General features: G+C 38.1%; 4 protein-coding genes and 5 long non-coding RNA genes across 9 annotated transcripts; all 9 read left to right on the top strand.

Moving 5' to 3' along the window:
* The first annotated feature begins 64 nt into the window (after positions 1–64).
* LOC110228906 lies at positions 65–548 on the top strand. The gene is made up of 3 exons (XR_002332404.1): positions 65–125; positions 212–294; positions 392–548. It is a non-coding gene; the product is annotated as an uncharacterized LOC110228906 (long non-coding RNA).
* An 896-nt stretch (positions 549–1444) lies between these two features.
* Positions 1445–5312, top strand: LOC9316956 (PP2A regulatory subunit TAP46). The gene is made up of 5 exons (XM_021027210.1): positions 1445–1524; positions 1804–1890; positions 4589–4693; positions 4800–5130; positions 5230–5312. Exons 1-4 carry the CDS (start codon positions 1447–1449, stop codon positions 5034–5036), a joined length of 507 nt encoding a protein of 168 aa, XP_020882869.1. The 5' UTR covers positions 1445–1446; the 3' UTR covers positions 5037–5130; positions 5230–5312.
* Positions 2422–3023, top strand: LOC110228905. Its single transcript, XR_002332403.1, has 4 exons — positions 2422–2531; positions 2631–2722; positions 2810–2892; positions 2990–3023. It is a non-coding gene; the product is annotated as an uncharacterized LOC110228905 (long non-coding RNA).
* Positions 5313–6097: 785 nt separating the features above from the next.
* Positions 6098–6845, top strand: LOC110228904 (PP2A regulatory subunit TAP46-like). Its single transcript, XM_021027211.1, has 2 exons — positions 6098–6484; positions 6595–6845. Exons 1-2 carry the CDS (start codon positions 6389–6391, stop codon positions 6754–6756), a joined length of 258 nt encoding a protein of 85 aa, XP_020882870.1. The 5' UTR covers positions 6098–6388; the 3' UTR covers positions 6757–6845.
* A 708-nt stretch (positions 6846–7553) lies between these two features.
* Positions 7554–8292, top strand: LOC110228829. Its single transcript, XR_002332300.1, has 4 exons — positions 7554–7723; positions 7823–7914; positions 8002–8084; positions 8182–8292. It is a non-coding gene; the product is annotated as an uncharacterized LOC110228829 (long non-coding RNA).
* Positions 8293–8397: 105 nt separating this feature from the next.
* On the top strand, positions 8398–10144 carry LOC9316955 (PP2A regulatory subunit TAP46). The gene is made up of 5 exons (XM_021029016.1): positions 8398–8415; positions 9193–9315; positions 9595–9681; positions 9802–9885; positions 9992–10144. Exons 1-5 carry the CDS (start codon positions 8398–8400, stop codon positions 10142–10144), a joined length of 465 nt encoding a protein of 154 aa, XP_020884675.1.
* A 68-nt stretch (positions 10145–10212) lies between these two features.
* Positions 10213–11139, top strand: LOC110228930. Its single transcript, XR_002332432.1, has 4 exons — positions 10213–10322; positions 10422–10513; positions 10601–10683; positions 10781–11139. It is a non-coding gene; the product is annotated as an uncharacterized LOC110228930 (long non-coding RNA).
* On the top strand, positions 10863–12592 carry LOC9316954 (PP2A regulatory subunit TAP46). The gene is made up of 6 exons (XM_021029014.1): positions 10863–10866; positions 11587–11678; positions 11790–11912; positions 12192–12278; positions 12378–12496; positions 12589–12592. The coding sequence occupies exons 1-6, from the start codon at positions 10863–10865 to the stop codon at positions 12590–12592; spliced, it is 429 nt and encodes a 142-aa protein (XP_020884673.1).
* A 165-nt stretch (positions 12593–12757) lies between these two features.
* Positions 12758–13534, top strand: LOC110228929. Its single transcript, XR_002332431.1, has 4 exons — positions 12758–12919; positions 13019–13110; positions 13198–13280; positions 13378–13534. It is a non-coding gene; the product is annotated as an uncharacterized LOC110228929 (long non-coding RNA).
* The last annotated feature ends 2099 nt before the right edge of the window (positions 13535–15633 follow it).

Here is a 15633-nt window from a genome sequence, read left to right as displayed (position 1 = left end):
ATATACACTTTCTTTTTGTTCCTTCTATATCAGATAATCGTGATCGAGTTTGCCAGCATTTTCATTTCTTCTGTCAGGCTAGACTTGAAAAAATGGGTGACGACAAGACTTTTGGGATTGCTCAGGTTCTGCTCATAAAGATACTCAACTACTTCATACAATTTTTTACTCTTCACATTTTTCTCAATAGATAAACTCCTTTTTTTTTCAGCCAAGTCGCCACTCGCTTCCCTTACCCAACCAACCAATATTACCCGTAACTGAGATTTGTCTTGCCATATAGGCACAAGTACCGTAAGAACCTTTTACTCCGTAATCTCCTAATGAATCACACATAAATATCTTATAGATTTGACTAGTGGTTTCTCTGAACTTACCATTCTCATTTCAGGTCAACTTTTGAAGCATCCCTCTAGCTTTGGACGCTTCAGAGGATGTTGTTCTCTGCGTGGGTGTGCGTGAGAGATTAAATAATGGGTATATATAATATCACAGTACAGTTAATTCAGTCAATTCATTTCCTCTCCAAGCTATGTAGAGTTGAAATGCGTGAGACTCAAACATTTAAGTTCTGTATTCATTTCCCTTTCAAGCTATGTAGACTGAAATGGGTGAGAGCCATATAGTAAGTTGTGTTCAATCAATTCACCTCTTAATTTTTTTTTGTGTGTCTAATTTGAGTTGCCTTCTGTATCAGAATCTACCATTCCTCCTAGGTTTACCGCAATACCTAGGTCGATCGAATAAAGAGCACTACGATAATTCTAACTGGTTATACAGCGAGTGCGATATTAATTTACTCATACTTGTACACATGCTATAATCAACAAAATTTCATCACCATTCAATTAACAAAAAACACAATCCATGGCGGGTTTACTCTGCACCCACCCGCACCTGATCTTTGACTGGCTTTTTTTTTTTACAACTGAGTCGGTTTTGAGGTTGTGTATAGATCTAACGGCTAACAAAATTTCGAGTTATCTACTTTACCTGACGCGGCATGATCTCAGCCGTCCCTTATAAAGCTCTTTGCAGTTAACATTTTCTTCCTCTCCTATACTCTCGTGGTAAACTCGTCAGATTTCGATTTGGAACCCTAAACAATTTCAAAAGACTTGACCGATCCTTTTCTCGAAGAAACTCGATTCTTGTGGATTCGATTTCATTGAGGATTTTGAATTGTTGCCTGTGATGGGTGGTTTGGCTATGGAGGAAATGCCTTTATCGGCGCTATTCGAGCAAGCTAGGAAAATTCATCTCGCTGCTTAAGAGTCCGGTGTTGATCGGGTGAAATTTTTGTATTCGAATTCGATTAGGGTGTTTATCTGAAATGGTTATTTCGGATCCGAATCGCAAGTATTTACTAAACTGGATATTTCCGCGATTTGGTTTTGTTAGGATGTTGTGAAGAAAGGATGTGAGATGTTTCAGAAGTGCGAAGACATGATCAGGAAGCTGGCGCTGTTTTCGTCTAACGAGACTAAAGAAGATATTAGCACCAACAATCTCAAATATCTTTTGGTATGCAATTCAGTCTCTGTTGTTTCTATTTTTTACTAGTATGTTTGTATTATACTTTTGTTATTAGTTTGGTGTGAAAGATCAGAAAGTGAAAAACTTTAGCTTCTCCTGATGCTTCTAGTTTTAGCTACTGAAATTTCAAATCTGGAGTCTGAAATTCTGATTGTGCCCTCTTCAATTGGACTTACCAGTGACTTTGTGTGGAGATCAGAAGATTGTGTGGGTTTTGGGTTGAAATTTCATTAAAGTGACGAGGGATATATTTTCTTATGATTATAGGTACCTTATTACCTTGCGGAGTTGACAGAGAAAATCATACAGGACGACCGGATTCCGATTGTCAAAGCCTCGTATGCAAAGTTGAAGGTAATTTTTTTGCTGAGCTTTGATGCTAGTGCTAGTGGGAATGAGCATTTGGTTGGATTTTTTTCAGACTGATGTATATAGTCTTGTTATTGTGTTTAAGAGTTCTTTTCGTTCTGTGAGGCAATGGAACTTGTTCCGAATGAGGAGTTGGAGGCTTCTTCACGAGGAGGTTCTGGTGCACTTGCTGATCGTAGGGCTCTGAAGGTAGATTTAGCCCTGTTTCTTTTGTTTATATTCTGACGAGAATGAAGTTTAAGGTTTTCGGATTTTGAAATCTGTGTTGTGTGTTCATGATTTCGGTACTTTGTAGATAGCTCGGTTCAAACGTCAAAAGGCTGCAGAGGCAAAGCTTCTTGAAATTAAAGAGAGAAAGGAGCGACGTGAACGTTCCACTAAAGCATCAGCTTTGTCGACTCCGGTTGAATCTGAAGAAGAAGATATTCCAGATGATGACAGCGAATAAGAGAGAGAGGTTTGTCCTACTTTTTGTTTGGCTGCGAATATGTTGATCATCTCTCTGTCTTTAAACTCCAACGCAGGTTTGTAATGAGTTTGAAATCCAAAGTGTAGACCAAACCTTCAAAGAAATCCTTAGAGAGAATATGTTTCTCGTCACAATAACCTCAACTATCATATCTCAAGTAAGTCCTCTGTACGAGTGATCACGACATTTATCTTGTATTTCTTTTCTTATGTATCCCTAAACCATATACACTTTCTTTTTGTTCCTTCTATATCAGATAATCGTGATCGAGTTTGCCAGCATTTTCATTTCTTCCGTCAGGCTAGACTTGAAAAAATGGGTGACGACAAGACTTTTGGGATTGCTCAGGTTCTGCTCATAAAGATACTCAACTACTTCATATAATTTTTTACTCTTCACATTTTTCTCAATAGATAAACTCCTTTTTTTTTTCAGCCAAGTCGCCACTCGCTTCCCTTACCCAACCAACCAATATTACCCGTAACTGAGATTTGTCTTGCCATATAGGCACAAGTACCGTAAGAACCTTTTACTCCGTAATCTCCTAATGAATCACACATAAATATCTTATAGATTTGACTAGTGGTTTCTCTGAACTTACCATTCTCATTTCAGGTCAACTTTTGAAGCATCCCTCTAGCTTTGGACGTTTCAGAGGATGTTGTTCTCTGCGTGGGTGTGCGTGAGAGATTAAATAATGGGTATATATAATATCATAGTACAGTTAATTCAGTTAATTCATTTCCTCTCCAAGCTATGTAGAGTTGAAATGCGTGAGAGTCAAACATTTAAGTTCTGTATTCATTTCCCTTTCAAGCTATGTAGACTGAAATGGGTGAGAGCCATATAGTAAGTTGTGTTCAATCAATTCACCTCTTCATTTTTTTTTTGTGTGTCTAATTTGAGTTGCCTTCTGTATCAGAATCTACCATTCCTCCTATGTTTACCGCAATACCTAGGTCGATCGAATAAAGAGCACTACGATAATTCTAACTGGTTATACAGCGAGTGCGATATTAATTTACTCATACTTGTACACATGCTATAATCAACAAAATTTCATCACCATTCAATTAACAAAAAACACAATCCATGGCGGGTTTACTCTGCACCCACCCGCACCTGATCTTTGACTGGCTTTTTTTTTTTACAACTGAGTCGGTTTTGAGGTTGTGTATAGATCTAACGGCTAACAAAATTTCGAGTTATCTACTTTACCTGACGCGGCATGATCTCAGCCGTCCCTTATAAAGCTCTTTGCAGTTAACATTTTCTTCCTCTCCTATACTCTCGTGGTAAACTCGTCAGATTTCGATTTGGAACCCTAAACAATTTCAAAAGACTTGACCGATCCTTTTCTCGAAGAAACTCGATTCTTGTGGATTCGATTTCATTGAGGATTTTGAATTGTTGCCTGTGATGGGTGGTTTGGCTATGGAGGAAATGCCTTTATCGGCGCTATTCGAGCAAGCTAGGAAAATTCATCTCGCTGCTTAAGAGTCCGGTGTTGATCGGGTGAAATTTTTGTATTCGAATTCGATTAGGGTGTTTATCTGAAATGGTTATTTCGGATCCGAATCGCAAGTATTTACTAAACTGGATATTTCCGCGATTTGGTTTTGTTAGGATGTTGTGAAGAAAGGATGTGAGATGTTTCAGAAGTGCGAAGACATGATCGGGAAGCTGGCGCTGTTTTCGTCTAACGAGACTAAAGAAGATATTAGCACCAACAATCTCAAATATCTTTTGGTATGCAATTCAGTCTTTGTTGTTTGTATTTTTTACTAGTATGTTTGTATTATACTTTTGTTATTAGTTTGGTGTGAAAGATCAGAAAGTGAAAAACTTTAGCTTCTCCTGATGCTTCTAGTTTTAGCTACTGAAATTTCAAATTTGGAGTCTGAAATTCTGATTGTGCCCTCTTCAATTGGACTTACCAGTGACTTTGTGTGGAGATCAGAAGATTGTGTGGGTTTTGGGTTGAAATTTCATTAAAGTGACGAGGGATATATTTTCTTGTGATTATAGGAACCTTATTACCTTGCGGAGTTGACAGAGAAAATCATACAGGACGACCGGATTCCGATTGTCAAAGCCTCGTATGCAAAGTTGAAGGTAATTTTTCTGCTGAGCTTTGATGCTAGTGCTAGTGGGAATGAGCATTTGGTTGGATTTTTTTCAGACTGATGTATATAGTCTTGTTATTGTGTTTAGGAGTTCTTTTCGTTCTGTGAGGCAATGGAACTTGTTCCGGATGAGGAGTTGGAGGCTTCTTCACGAGGAGGTTCTGGTGCACCTGCTGATCGAAGGGCTCTGAAGGTAGATTTAGCCCTGTTTCTTTTGTTTATATTCTGACGAGAATGAAGTTTAAGGTTTTCGGATTTTGAAATCTGTGTTGTGTGTTCATGATTTCGGTACTTTGTAGATAGCTCGGTTCAAACGTCAAAAGGCTGTAGAGGCAAAGCTTCTTGAAATTAAAGAGAGAAAGGAACGACGTGGACGTTCCACTAAAGCATCAGCTTTGTCGACTCCGGTTGAATCTGGAGAAGAAGATATTCCAGATGATGACAGCGAAGAAGAGAGAGAGGTTTGTCCTACTTTTTGTTTAGCTGCGAATATGTTGATCATCTCTCTGTCTTCAAACTCCAACGCAGGTTTGTAATGAGTTTGAAATCCAAAGTGTAGACCAAACCTTCAAAGAAATCCTTAGAGAGAATATGTTTCTCGTCACAATAACCTCAACTATCATATCTCAAGTAAGTCCTCTGTACGAGTGATCATGACATTTATCTTGTATTTCTTTTCTTATGTATCCCTAAACCATATACACTTTCTTTTTGTTCCTTCTATATCAGATAATCGTGATCGAGTTTGCCAGCATTTTCATTTCTTCTGTCAGGCTAGACTTGAAAAAATGGGTGACGACAAGACTTTTGGGATTGCTCAGGTTCTGCTCATAAAGATACTCAACTACTTCATACAATTTTTTACTCTTCACATTTTTCTCAATAGATAAACTCCTTTTTTTTTCAGCCAAGTCGCCACTCGCTTCCCTTACCCAACCAACCAATTTTACCCGTAACTGAGATTTGTCTTGCCATATAGGCACAAGTACCGTAAGAACCTTTTACTTCGTAATCTCCTAATGAATCACACATAAATATCTTATAGATTTGACTAGTGGTTTCTCTGAACTTACCATTCTCATTTCAGGTCAACTTTTGAAGCATCCCTCTAGCTTTGGACGCTTCAGAGGATGTTGTTCTCTGCGTGGGTGTGCGTGAGAGATTAAATAATGGGTACATATAATATCACAGTACAGTTAATTCAGTCAATTCATTTCCTCTCCAAGCTATGTAGAGTTGAAATGCGTGAGAGTCAAACATTTAAGTTCTGTATTCATTTCCCTTTCAAGCTATGTAGACTGAAATGGGTGAGAGTCATATAGTAAGTTGTGTTCAATCAATTCACCTCTTCATTTTTTTTTGTGTGTCTAATTTGAGTTGCCTTCTGTATCAGAATCTACCATTCCTCCTAGGTTTACCGCAATACCTAGATCGATCGAATGAAGAGCACTACGATAATTCTAACTGGTTATACAGCGAGTGCGATATTAATTTACTCATACTTGTACACATGCTATAATCAACAAAATTTCATCACCATTCAATTAACAAAAAACACAATCCATGGCGGGTTTACTCTACACCCACCCGCACCTGATCTTTGACTGGATTTTTTTTTACAACTGAGTCGGTTTTGAGGTTGTGTATAGATCTAACGGCTAATAAATTTCTAGTTATCTACTTTACCTGACGCGGCATGATCTCAGCCGTCCCTTATAAAGCTCTTCGCAGTTAACATTTTCTTCCTCCCCTATACTCTCGTGGTAAATTCGTCAGATTTCGATTTGGAACCCTAAACAATTTAAAAAGACTTGACCGATCCTCTTCTCGAAGAAACTCGATTCTTGGGGATTCGATTTCATTGAAGAATTTTGAATTGTTGCCTGTGATGGGTGGTTTGGCTATGGAGGAAATGCCTTTATCGGCGCTATTCGAGCAAGCTAGGAAAATTCATCTCGCTGCTTCAGAGTCCGGTGTTGATCAGGTGAAATTTTTGTATTCGAATTCGATTAGGGTGTTTATCTGAAATTGTTATTTCGGATCTGAATCGCAAGTTTTACTAAACTGGATATTTCCGCGATTTGGTTTTGTTAGGATGTTGTGAAGAAAGGATGTGAGATGTTTCAGAAGTGCGAAGACATGATCGGGAAGCTGGCGCTGTTTTCGTCTAACGAGACTAAAGAAGATATTAGCACCAACAATCTCAAATATCTTTTGGTATGCAATTCAGTCTTTGTTGTTTGTATTTTTTACTAGTATGTTTGTATTATACTTTTGTTATTAGTTTGGTGTGAAAGATCAGAAAGTGAAAAACTTTAGCTTCTCCTGATGCTTCTAGTTTTAGCTACTGAAATTTCAAATTTGGAGTCTGAAATTCTGATTGTGCCCTCTTCAATTGGACTTACCAGTGACTTTGTGTGGAGATCAGAAGATTGTGTGGGTTTTGGGTTGAAATTTCATTAAAGTGACGAGGGATATATTTTCTTGTGATTATAGGAACCTTATTACCTTGCGGAGTTGACAGAGAAAATCATACAGGACGACCGGATTCCGATTGTCAAAGCCTCGTATGCAAGTTGAAGGTAATTTTTTTGCTGAGCTTTGATGCTAGTGCTAGTGGGAATGAGCATTTGGTTGGATTTTTTTCAGACTGATGTATATAGTCTTGTTATTGTGTTTAAGAGTTCTTTTCGTTCTGTGAGGCAATGGAACTTGTTCCGAATGAGGAGTTGGAGGCTTCTTCACGAGGAGGTTCTGGTGCACTTGCTGATCGTAGGGCTCTGAAGGTAGATTTAGCCCTGTTTCTTTTGTTTATATTCTGACGAGAATGAAGTTTAAGGTTTTCGGATTTTGAAATCTGTGTTGTGTGTTCATGATTTCGGTACTTTGTAGATAGCTCGGTTCAAACGTCAAAAGGCTGCAGAGGCAAAGCTTCTTGAAATTAAAGAGAGAAAGGAGCGACGTGAACGTTCCACTAAAGCATCAGCTTTGTCGACTCCGGTTGAATCTGAAGAAGAAGATATTCCAGATGATGACAGCGAATAAGAGAGAGAGGTTTGTCCTACTTTTTGTTTGGCTGCGAATATGTTGATCATCTCTCTGTCTTCAAACTCCAACGCAGGTTTGTAATGAGTTTGAAATCCAAAGTGTAGACCAAACCTTCAAAGAAATCCTTAGAGAGAATATGTTTCTCGTCACAATAACCTCAACTATCATATCTCAAGTAAGTCCTCTGTACGAGTGATCACGACATTTATCTTGTATTTCTTTTCTTATGTATCCCTAAACCATATACACTTTCTTTTTGTTCCTTCTATATCAGATAATCGTGATCGAGTTTGCCAGCATTTTCATTTCTTCCGTCAGGCTAGACTTGAAAAAATGGGTGACGACAAGACTTTTGGGATTGCTCAGGTTCTGCTCATAAAGATACTCAACTACTTCATATAATTTTTTACTCTTCACATTTTTCTCAATAGATAAACTCCTTTTTTTTTTCAGCCAAGTCGCCACTCGCTTCCCTTACCCAACCAACCAATATTACCCGTAACTGAGATTTGTCTTGCCATATAGGCACAAGTACCGTAAGAACCTTTTACTCCGTAATCTCCGAATGAATCACACATAAATATCTTATAGATTTGACTAGTGGTTTCTCTGAACTTACCATTCTCATTTCAGGTCAACTTTTGAAGCATCCCTCTAGCTTTGGACGCTTCAGAGGATGTTGTTCTCTGCGTGGGTGTGCGTGAGAGATTAAATAATGGGTACATATAATATCACAGTACAGTTAATTCAGTCAATTCATTTCCTCTCCAAGCTATGTAGAGTTGAAATGCGTGAGAGTCAAACATTTAAGTTCTGTATTCATTTCCCTTTCAAGCTATGTAGACTGAAATGGGTGAGAGCCATATAGTAAGTTGTGTTCAATCAATTCACCTCTTCATTTTTTTTTTGTGTGTCTAATTTGAGTTGCCTTCTGTATCAGAATCTACCATTCCTCCTATGTTTACCGCAATACCTAGGTCGATCGAATAAAGAGCACTACGATAATTCTAACTGGTTATACAGCGAGTGCGATATTAATTTACTCATACTTGTACACATGCTATAATCAACAAAATTTCATCACCATTCAATTAACAAAAAACACAATCCATGGCGGGTTTACTCTGCACCCACCCGCACCTGATCTTTGACTGGCTTTTTTTTTTTACAACTGAGTCGGTTTTGAGGTTGTGTATAGATCTAACGGCTAACAAAATTTCGAGTTATCTACTTTACCTGACGCGGCATGATCTCAGCCGTCCCTTATAAAGCTCTTTGCAGTTAACATTTTCTTCCTCTCCTATACTCTCGTGGTAAACTCGTCAGATTTCGATTTGGAACCCTAAACAATTTCAAAAGACTTGACCGATCCTTTTCTCGAAGAAACTCGATTCTTGTGGATTCGATTTCATTGAGGATTTTGAATTGTTGCCTGTGATGGGTGGTTTGGCTATGGAGGAAATGCCTTTATCGGCGCTATTCGAGCAAGCTAGGAAAATTCATCTCGCTGCTTAAGAGTCCGGTGTTGATCGGGTGAAATTTTTGTATTCGAATTCGATTAGGGTGTTTATCTGAAATGGTTATTTCGGATCCGAATCGCAAGTATTTACTAAACTGGATATTTCCGCGATTTGGTTTTGTTAGGATGTTGTGAAGAAAGGATGTGAGATGTTTCAGAAGTGCGAAGACATGATCGGGAAGCTGGCGCTGTTTTCGTCTAACGAGACTAAAGAAGATATTAGCACCAACAATCTCAAATATCTTTTGGTATGCAATTCAGTCTTTGTTGTTTCTATTTTTTACTAGTATGTTTGTATTATACTTTTGTTATTATTTTGGTGTGAAAGATCAGAAAGTGAAAAACTTTAGCTTCTCCTGATGCTTCTAGTTTTAGCTACTGAAATTTCAAATCTGGAGTCTGAAATTCTGATTGTGCCCTCTTCAATTGGACTTACTAGTGACTTTGTGTGGAGATCAGAAGATTGTGTGGGTTTTGGGTTGAAATTTCATTAAAGTGACGAGGGATATATTTTCTTGTGATTATAGGTACCTTATTACCTTGCGGAGTTGACAGAGAAAATCATACAGGACGACCGGATTCCGATTGTCAAAGCCTCGTATGCAAAGTTGAAGGTAATTTTTTTGCTGAGCTTTGATGCTAGTGCTAGTGGGAATGAGCATTTGGTTGGATTTTTTTCAGACTGATGTATATAGTCTTGTTATTGTGTTTAAGAGTTCTTTTCGTTCTGTGAGGCAATGGAACTTGTTCCGAATGAGGAGTTGGAGGCTTCTTCACGAGGAGGTTCTGGTGCACTTGCTGATCGTAGGGCTCTGAAGGTAGATTTAGCCCTGTTTCTTTTGTTTATATTCTGACGAGAATGAAGTTTAAGGTTTTCGGATTTTGAAATCTGTGTTGTGTGTTCATGATTTCGGTACTTTGTAGATAGCTCGGTTCAAACGTCAAAAGGCTGCAGAGGCAAAGCTTCTTGAAATTAAAGAGAGAAAGGAGCGACGTGAACGTTCCACTAAAGCATCAGCTTTGTCGACTCCGGTTGAATCTGAAGAAGAAGATATTCCAGATGATGACAGCGAATAAGAGAGAGAGGTTTGTCCTACTTTTTGTTTGGCTGCGAATATGTTGATCATCTCTCTGTCTTTAAACTCCAACGCAGGTTTGTAATGAGTTTGAAATCCAAAGTGTAGACCAAACCTTCAAAGAAATCCTTAGAGAGAATATGTTTCTCGTCACAATAACCTCAACTATCATATCTCAAGTAAGTCCTCTGTACGAGTGATCACGACATTTATCTTGTATTTCTTTTCTTATGTATCCCTAAACCATATACACTTTCTTTTTGTTCCTTCTATATCAGATAATCGTGATCGAGTTTGCCAGCATTTTCATTTCTTCCGTCAGGCTAGACTTGAAAAAATGGGTGACGACAAGACTTTTGGGATTGCTCAGGTTCTGCTCATAAAGATACTCAACTACTTCATATAATTTTTTACTCTTCACATTTTTCTCAATAGATAAACTCCTTTTTTTTTTCAGCCAAGTCGCCACTCGCTTCCCTTACCCAACCAACCAATATTACCCGTAACTGAGATTTGTCTTGCCATATAGGCACAAGTACCGTAAGAACCTTTTACTCCGTAATCTCCGAATGAATCACACATAAATATCTTATAGATTTGACTAGTGGTTTCTCTGAACTTACCATTCTCATTTCAGGTCAACTTTTGAAGCATCCCTCTAGCTTTGGACGCTTCAGAGGATGTTGTTCTCTGCGTGGGTGTGCGTGAGAGATTAAATAATGGGTATATATAATATCATAGTACAGTTAATTCAGTTAATTCATTTCCTCTCCAAGCTATGTAGAGTTGAAATGCGTGAGAGTCAAACATTTAAGTTCTGTATTCATTTCCCTTTCAAGCTATGTAGACTGAAATGGGTGAGAGTCATATAGTAAGTTGTGTTCAATCAATTCACCTCTTCATTTTTTTTTTGTGTGTCTAATTTGAGTTGCCTTCTGTATCAGAATCTACCATTCCTCCTAGGTTTACCGCAATACCTAGGTCGATCGAATGAAGAGCACTACGATAATTCTAACAGGTTATACAGCGAGTGCGATATTAATTTACTCATACTTGTACACATGCTATAATCAACAAAATTTCATCACCATTCAATTAACAAAAAACACAATCCATGGCGGGTTTACTCTACACCCACCCGCACCTGATCTTTGACTGGATTTTTTTTTTACAACTAAGTCGGTTTTGAGGTTGTGTATAGATCTAACGGCTAATAAATTTCGAGTTATCTACTTTACCTGACGCGGCATGATCTCAGCCGTCCCTTATAAAGCTCTTTGCAGTTAACATTTTCTTCCTCTCCTATACTCTCGTGGTAAACTCGTCAGATTTCGATTTGGAACCCTAAACAATTTCAAAAGACTTGACCGATCCTCTTCTCGAAGAAACTCGATTCTTGTGGATTCGATTTCATTGAGGATTTTGAATTGTTGCCTGTGATAGGTGGTTTGGCTATGGAGGAAATGCCTTTATCGGCGCTATCCGAGCAAGCTAGGAAAATTCATCTCGCTGCTTCAGAGTCCGGTGTTGATCGGGTGAAATTTTTGTATTCGAATTCGATTAGGGTGTTTATCTGAAATGGTTATTTCGGATCCGAATCGCAAGTATTTACTAAACTGGATATTTCCGCGATTTGGTTTTGTTAGGATGTTGTGAAGAAAGGATGTGAGATGTTTCAGAAGTGCGAAGACATGATCAGGAAGCTGGCGCTGTTTTCGTCTAACGAGACTAAAGAAGATATTAGCACCAACAATCTCAAATATCTTTTGGTATGCAATTCAGTCTCTGTTGTTTCTATTTTTTACTAGTATGTTTGTATTATACTTTTGTTATTAGTTTGGTGTGAAAGATCAGAAAGTGAAAAACTTTAGCTTCTCCTGATGCTTCTAGTTTTAGCTACTGAAATTTCAAATCTGGAGTCTGAAATTCTGATTGTGCCCTCTTCAATTGGACTTACCAGTGACTTTGTGTGGAGATCAGAAGATTGTGTGGGTTTTGGGTTGAAATTTCATTAAAGTGACGAGGGATATATTTTCTTATGATTATAGGTACCTTATTACCTTGCGGAGTTGACAGAGAAAATCATACAGGACGACCGGATTCCGATTGTCGAAGCCTCGTATGCAAAGTTGAAGGTAATTTTTCTGCTGAGCTTTGATGCTAGTGCTAGTGGGAATGAGCATTTGGTTGGATTTTTTTCAGACTGATGTATATAGTCTTGTTATTGTGTTTAGGAGTTCTTTTCGTTCTGTGAGGCAATGGAACTTGTTCCGGATGAGGAGTTGGAGGCTTCTTCACGAGGAGGTTCTGGTGCACCTGCTGATCGAAGGGCTCTGAAGGTAGATTTAGCCCTGTTTCTTTTGTTTATATTCTGACGAGAATGAAGTTTAAGGTTTTCGGATTTTGAAATCTGTGTTGTGTGTTCATGATTTTGGTACTTTGTAGATAGCTCGGTTCAAACGTCAAAAGGCTGCAGAGGCAAAGCTTCTTGAAATTAAAGAGAGAAAGGAGCGACGTGGACGTTCCACTAAAGCATCAGCTTTGTCGACTCCGGTTGAATCTGGAGAAGAAGATATTCCAGATGATGACAGCGAAGAAGAAAGAGATGTTTGTCCTACTTTTTGTTTGGCTGCGAATATGTTGATCATCTCTCTGTCTTCAAACTCCAACGCAGGTTTGTAATGAGTTTGAAATCCAAAGTGTAGACCAAACCTTCAAAGAAATCCTTAGGGAGAATATGTTTCTCGTCACAATAACCTCAACTATCATATCTCAAGTAAGTCCTCTGTACGAGTGATCACGACATTTATCTTGTATTTCTTTTCTTATGTATCCCTAAACCATATACACTTTCTTTTTGTTCCTTCTATATCAGATAATCGTGATCGAGTTTGCCAGCATTTTCATTTCTTCCGTCAGGCTAGACTTGAAAAAATGGGTGACGACAAGTCTTTTGGGATTGCTCAGGTTCTGCTCATAAAGATACTCAACTACTTCATATAATTTTTTACTCTTCACATTTTTCTCAATAGATAAACTCCTTTTTTTTTTCAGCCAAGTCGCCACTCGCTTCCCTTACCCATCCAACCAATATTACCCGTAACTGAGATTTGTCTTGCCATATAGGCACAAGTACCGTAAGAACCTTTTACTCCGTAATCTCCTAATGAATCACACATAAATATCTTATAGATTTGACTAGTGGTTTCTCTGAACTTACCAATCTCATTTCAGGTCAACTTTTGAAGCATCCCTCTAGCTTTGGACGCTTCAGAGGATGTTGTTCTCTGCGTGGGTGTGCGTGAGAGATTAAATAATGGGTATATATAATATCACAGTACAGTTAATTCAGTCAATTCATTTCCTCTCCAAGCTATGTAGAGTTGAAATGCGTGAGAGTCAAACATTTAAGTTCTGTATTCATTTCCCTTTCAAGCTATGTAGACTGAAATGGGTGAGAGTCAAATAGTAAGTTGTGTTCAATCAATTCACCTCTTCATTTTTTTTTGTGTGTCTAATTTGAGTTGCCTTCTGTATCAGAATCTACCATTCCTCCTAGGTTTACCGCAATACCTAGGTCGATCGAATGAAGAGCACTACGATAATTCTATCTGGTTATACATTGAGTGCGATATTAATTTACTCATACTTGTACACATGCTATAATCAACAAAATTTCATCACCATTCAATTAACAAAAAACACAATCCTCGGGATACTGAAAATAAAGAGATGAGAGAAAGAGAGATTCTTACTTCTCTTGTAATTGAAGCAATGCGAATTGTGATTTACAACGATCGAATTCGATCGTTTATATAGAAGTAGAAAAGTAAATTACTGTGCATGCATAGTGACGTAGGCTCTATATTAACGTAACGTTTAACACATGTGTATGCGTATATTATTGACATTCACGTTCTCCTCTTTTGTTGACTTTTACAACACTCCCCCTTCGAGACCAATGTCACTATGTCTCTTGCATAATATCTTCTGTTGCCTCGTTAAAAACCTTTCTAGGAAAATCCGGTGGGAAAAACCACAGTAGGTAAAAAGAGTGCAAACGCGCAAGCTCCCCCTCGAATGATCAGGAACATATCTTAAATGTCTTGTTGATGACGCATTCCAATGTTATGGACATGTTTCCTGAACATAGAGGTGAGAAATGATTTTGTGAAGAGATTCACAGAATTCTCGGATGATCGGACATATCTTACTTCAATGTCTTTATTCTTCATGAGCTCTTGGGTGTATGAAAAGAACTTCAGAGGGATATGTTTGGTTCTATCGCTTTTGATATATCCTTCCTTTGTCTGAGCAACACATGCAGCATTGTCTTCATATAAGATAGTTGGCTCTGTATTCAGGCGAATTCCACTACTTGTTTGAATGTGTCGACTTATTGATCGTAGTCATATGCATTCTCTACTCGCTTCAGGGAGTGCAATGATTTCAGCATGATTCGAAGAAATAGCTACAAACGTCTGCTTCTGAGAACATCATGATATAGCAGTACCTCTAATCGTGAATACGTATCCTGTTTGTGATCGAGCTTTGTGTGGATCTGATAAATATCCTGCATCTGCAAAACCAATCATTTGACCATTTATATTTTTAGGATAAAATAACCCTAAATCAATCGTCCCTTGCAGATAACGAAAGACATGTTTAATCCCATTCCAATGTCTTCGTGTAGGGGATGAACTAAATCTAGCCAAAAGATTGACTGAAAATGATATATCAGGTCGAGTGCAATTTGCAAGATACATAAGGTCTCCAATTGCACTTAGATATGGTACTTCAGAACCGAGTATCTCTTCATTCTCCTCAAGTGGTCGGAAAGGATCACTTTCAACATTAAGTGATCTAACGACCATTGGAGTACTGAGAGAAGTTGCCTTATCCATATTAAAACGTTTTAACACTCTTTTGGTGTATGTGGATTGATGTACAAATATACCCTTTTGAGTATATTCAATTTGTAGGCCAAGACAAAATTTTGTCTATCCGAAATCTTTCATCTCAAATTCCCCTTTTAAATAGTTTGTTGTTTTCTGTATTTCTGTTTGAGTCCCGATTATGTTTAGATCATCAACATATACCGCGATTATCACAAATCTGGAATTTGTTTTCTTTATGAAAACACTTGGGCATATAGGATCATTCACATATCATTCTTTCGTTAAATACTCACTGAGACGATTATACCACATTCGTCCAGATTGCTTTAATCCATATAATGATCTCTGCAACTTTATTGCACACAACTCTTTGGGCTTAGATTTTATTGCTTCTAGCATATTAAACCCATCGGGAACTCTCATATAGATATATGTATCTAATGATCCATATAAATATGCTGTAACGACACCCATGAGACGCATCTCTAGATTTTCGCCAGCTGTTAGACTCATCAGAAATCTAAACGTTATAGCATTCTGAATATGTGTAGCATCCCGTCCCGGACAACTTGGCGTCCGGCGACCACAGACA

Source organism: Arabidopsis lyrata, assembly GCF_000004255.2.
Source record: "Arabidopsis lyrata subsp. lyrata unplaced genomic scaffold ARALYscaffold_4, whole genome shotgun sequence".
NCBI classification, from domain to species: Eukaryota; Viridiplantae; Streptophyta; class Magnoliopsida; order Brassicales; family Brassicaceae; genus Arabidopsis; species Arabidopsis lyrata.
Note: the sequence above shows the minus strand (reverse complement) of the source record. Positions and strands in the feature narration are given on the sequence as shown.

What these genes read in the sequence shown, in the direction of transcription:
- LOC110228904 (XM_021027211.1), top strand. Translation starts at nt 6,389, where the DNA reads ATGGGTGGTTTGGCTATGGAGGAAATGCCTTTATCGGCGCTATTCGAG. An exon ending in CAGAGTCCGGTGTTGATCAG is followed by an intron (nt 6,485 to 6,594) that starts GTGAAATTTTTG and finishes TGGTTTTGTTAG; the next exon opens with GATGTTGTGAAGAAAGGATG.
- LOC9316954 (XM_021029014.1), top strand. An exon ending in CAGAGTCCGGTGTTGATCGG is followed by an intron (nt 11,679 to 11,789) that starts GTGAAATTTTTG and finishes TGGTTTTGTTAG; the next exon opens with GATGTTGTGAAGAAAGGATG. An exon ending in CCTCGTATGCAAAGTTGAAG is followed by an intron (nt 12,279 to 12,377) that starts GTAATTTTTCTG and finishes TATTGTGTTTAG; the next exon opens with GAGTTCTTTTCGTTCTGTGA.
- LOC9316955 (XM_021029016.1), top strand. An exon ending in ACAATCTCAAATATCTTTTG is followed by an intron (nt 9,316 to 9,594) that starts GTATGCAATTCA and finishes TTGTGATTATAG; the next exon opens with GTACCTTATTACCTTGCGGA. An exon ending in CTGATCGTAGGGCTCTGAAG is followed by an intron (nt 9,886 to 9,991) that starts GTAGATTTAGCC and finishes GGTACTTTGTAG; the next exon opens with ATAGCTCGGTTCAAACGTCA.
- LOC9316956 (XM_021027210.1), top strand. Translation starts at nt 1,447, where the DNA reads ATGATCAGGAAGCTGGCGCTGTTTTCGTCTAACGAGACTAAAGAAGAT. An exon ending in ACAATCTCAAATATCTTTTG is followed by an intron (nt 1,525 to 1,803) that starts GTATGCAATTCA and finishes TTATGATTATAG; the next exon opens with GTACCTTATTACCTTGCGGA. An exon ending in CCTCGTATGCAAAGTTGAAG is followed by an intron (nt 1,891 to 4,588) that starts GTAATTTTTTTG and finishes TATTGTGTTTAG; the next exon opens with GAGTTCTTTTCGTTCTGTGA.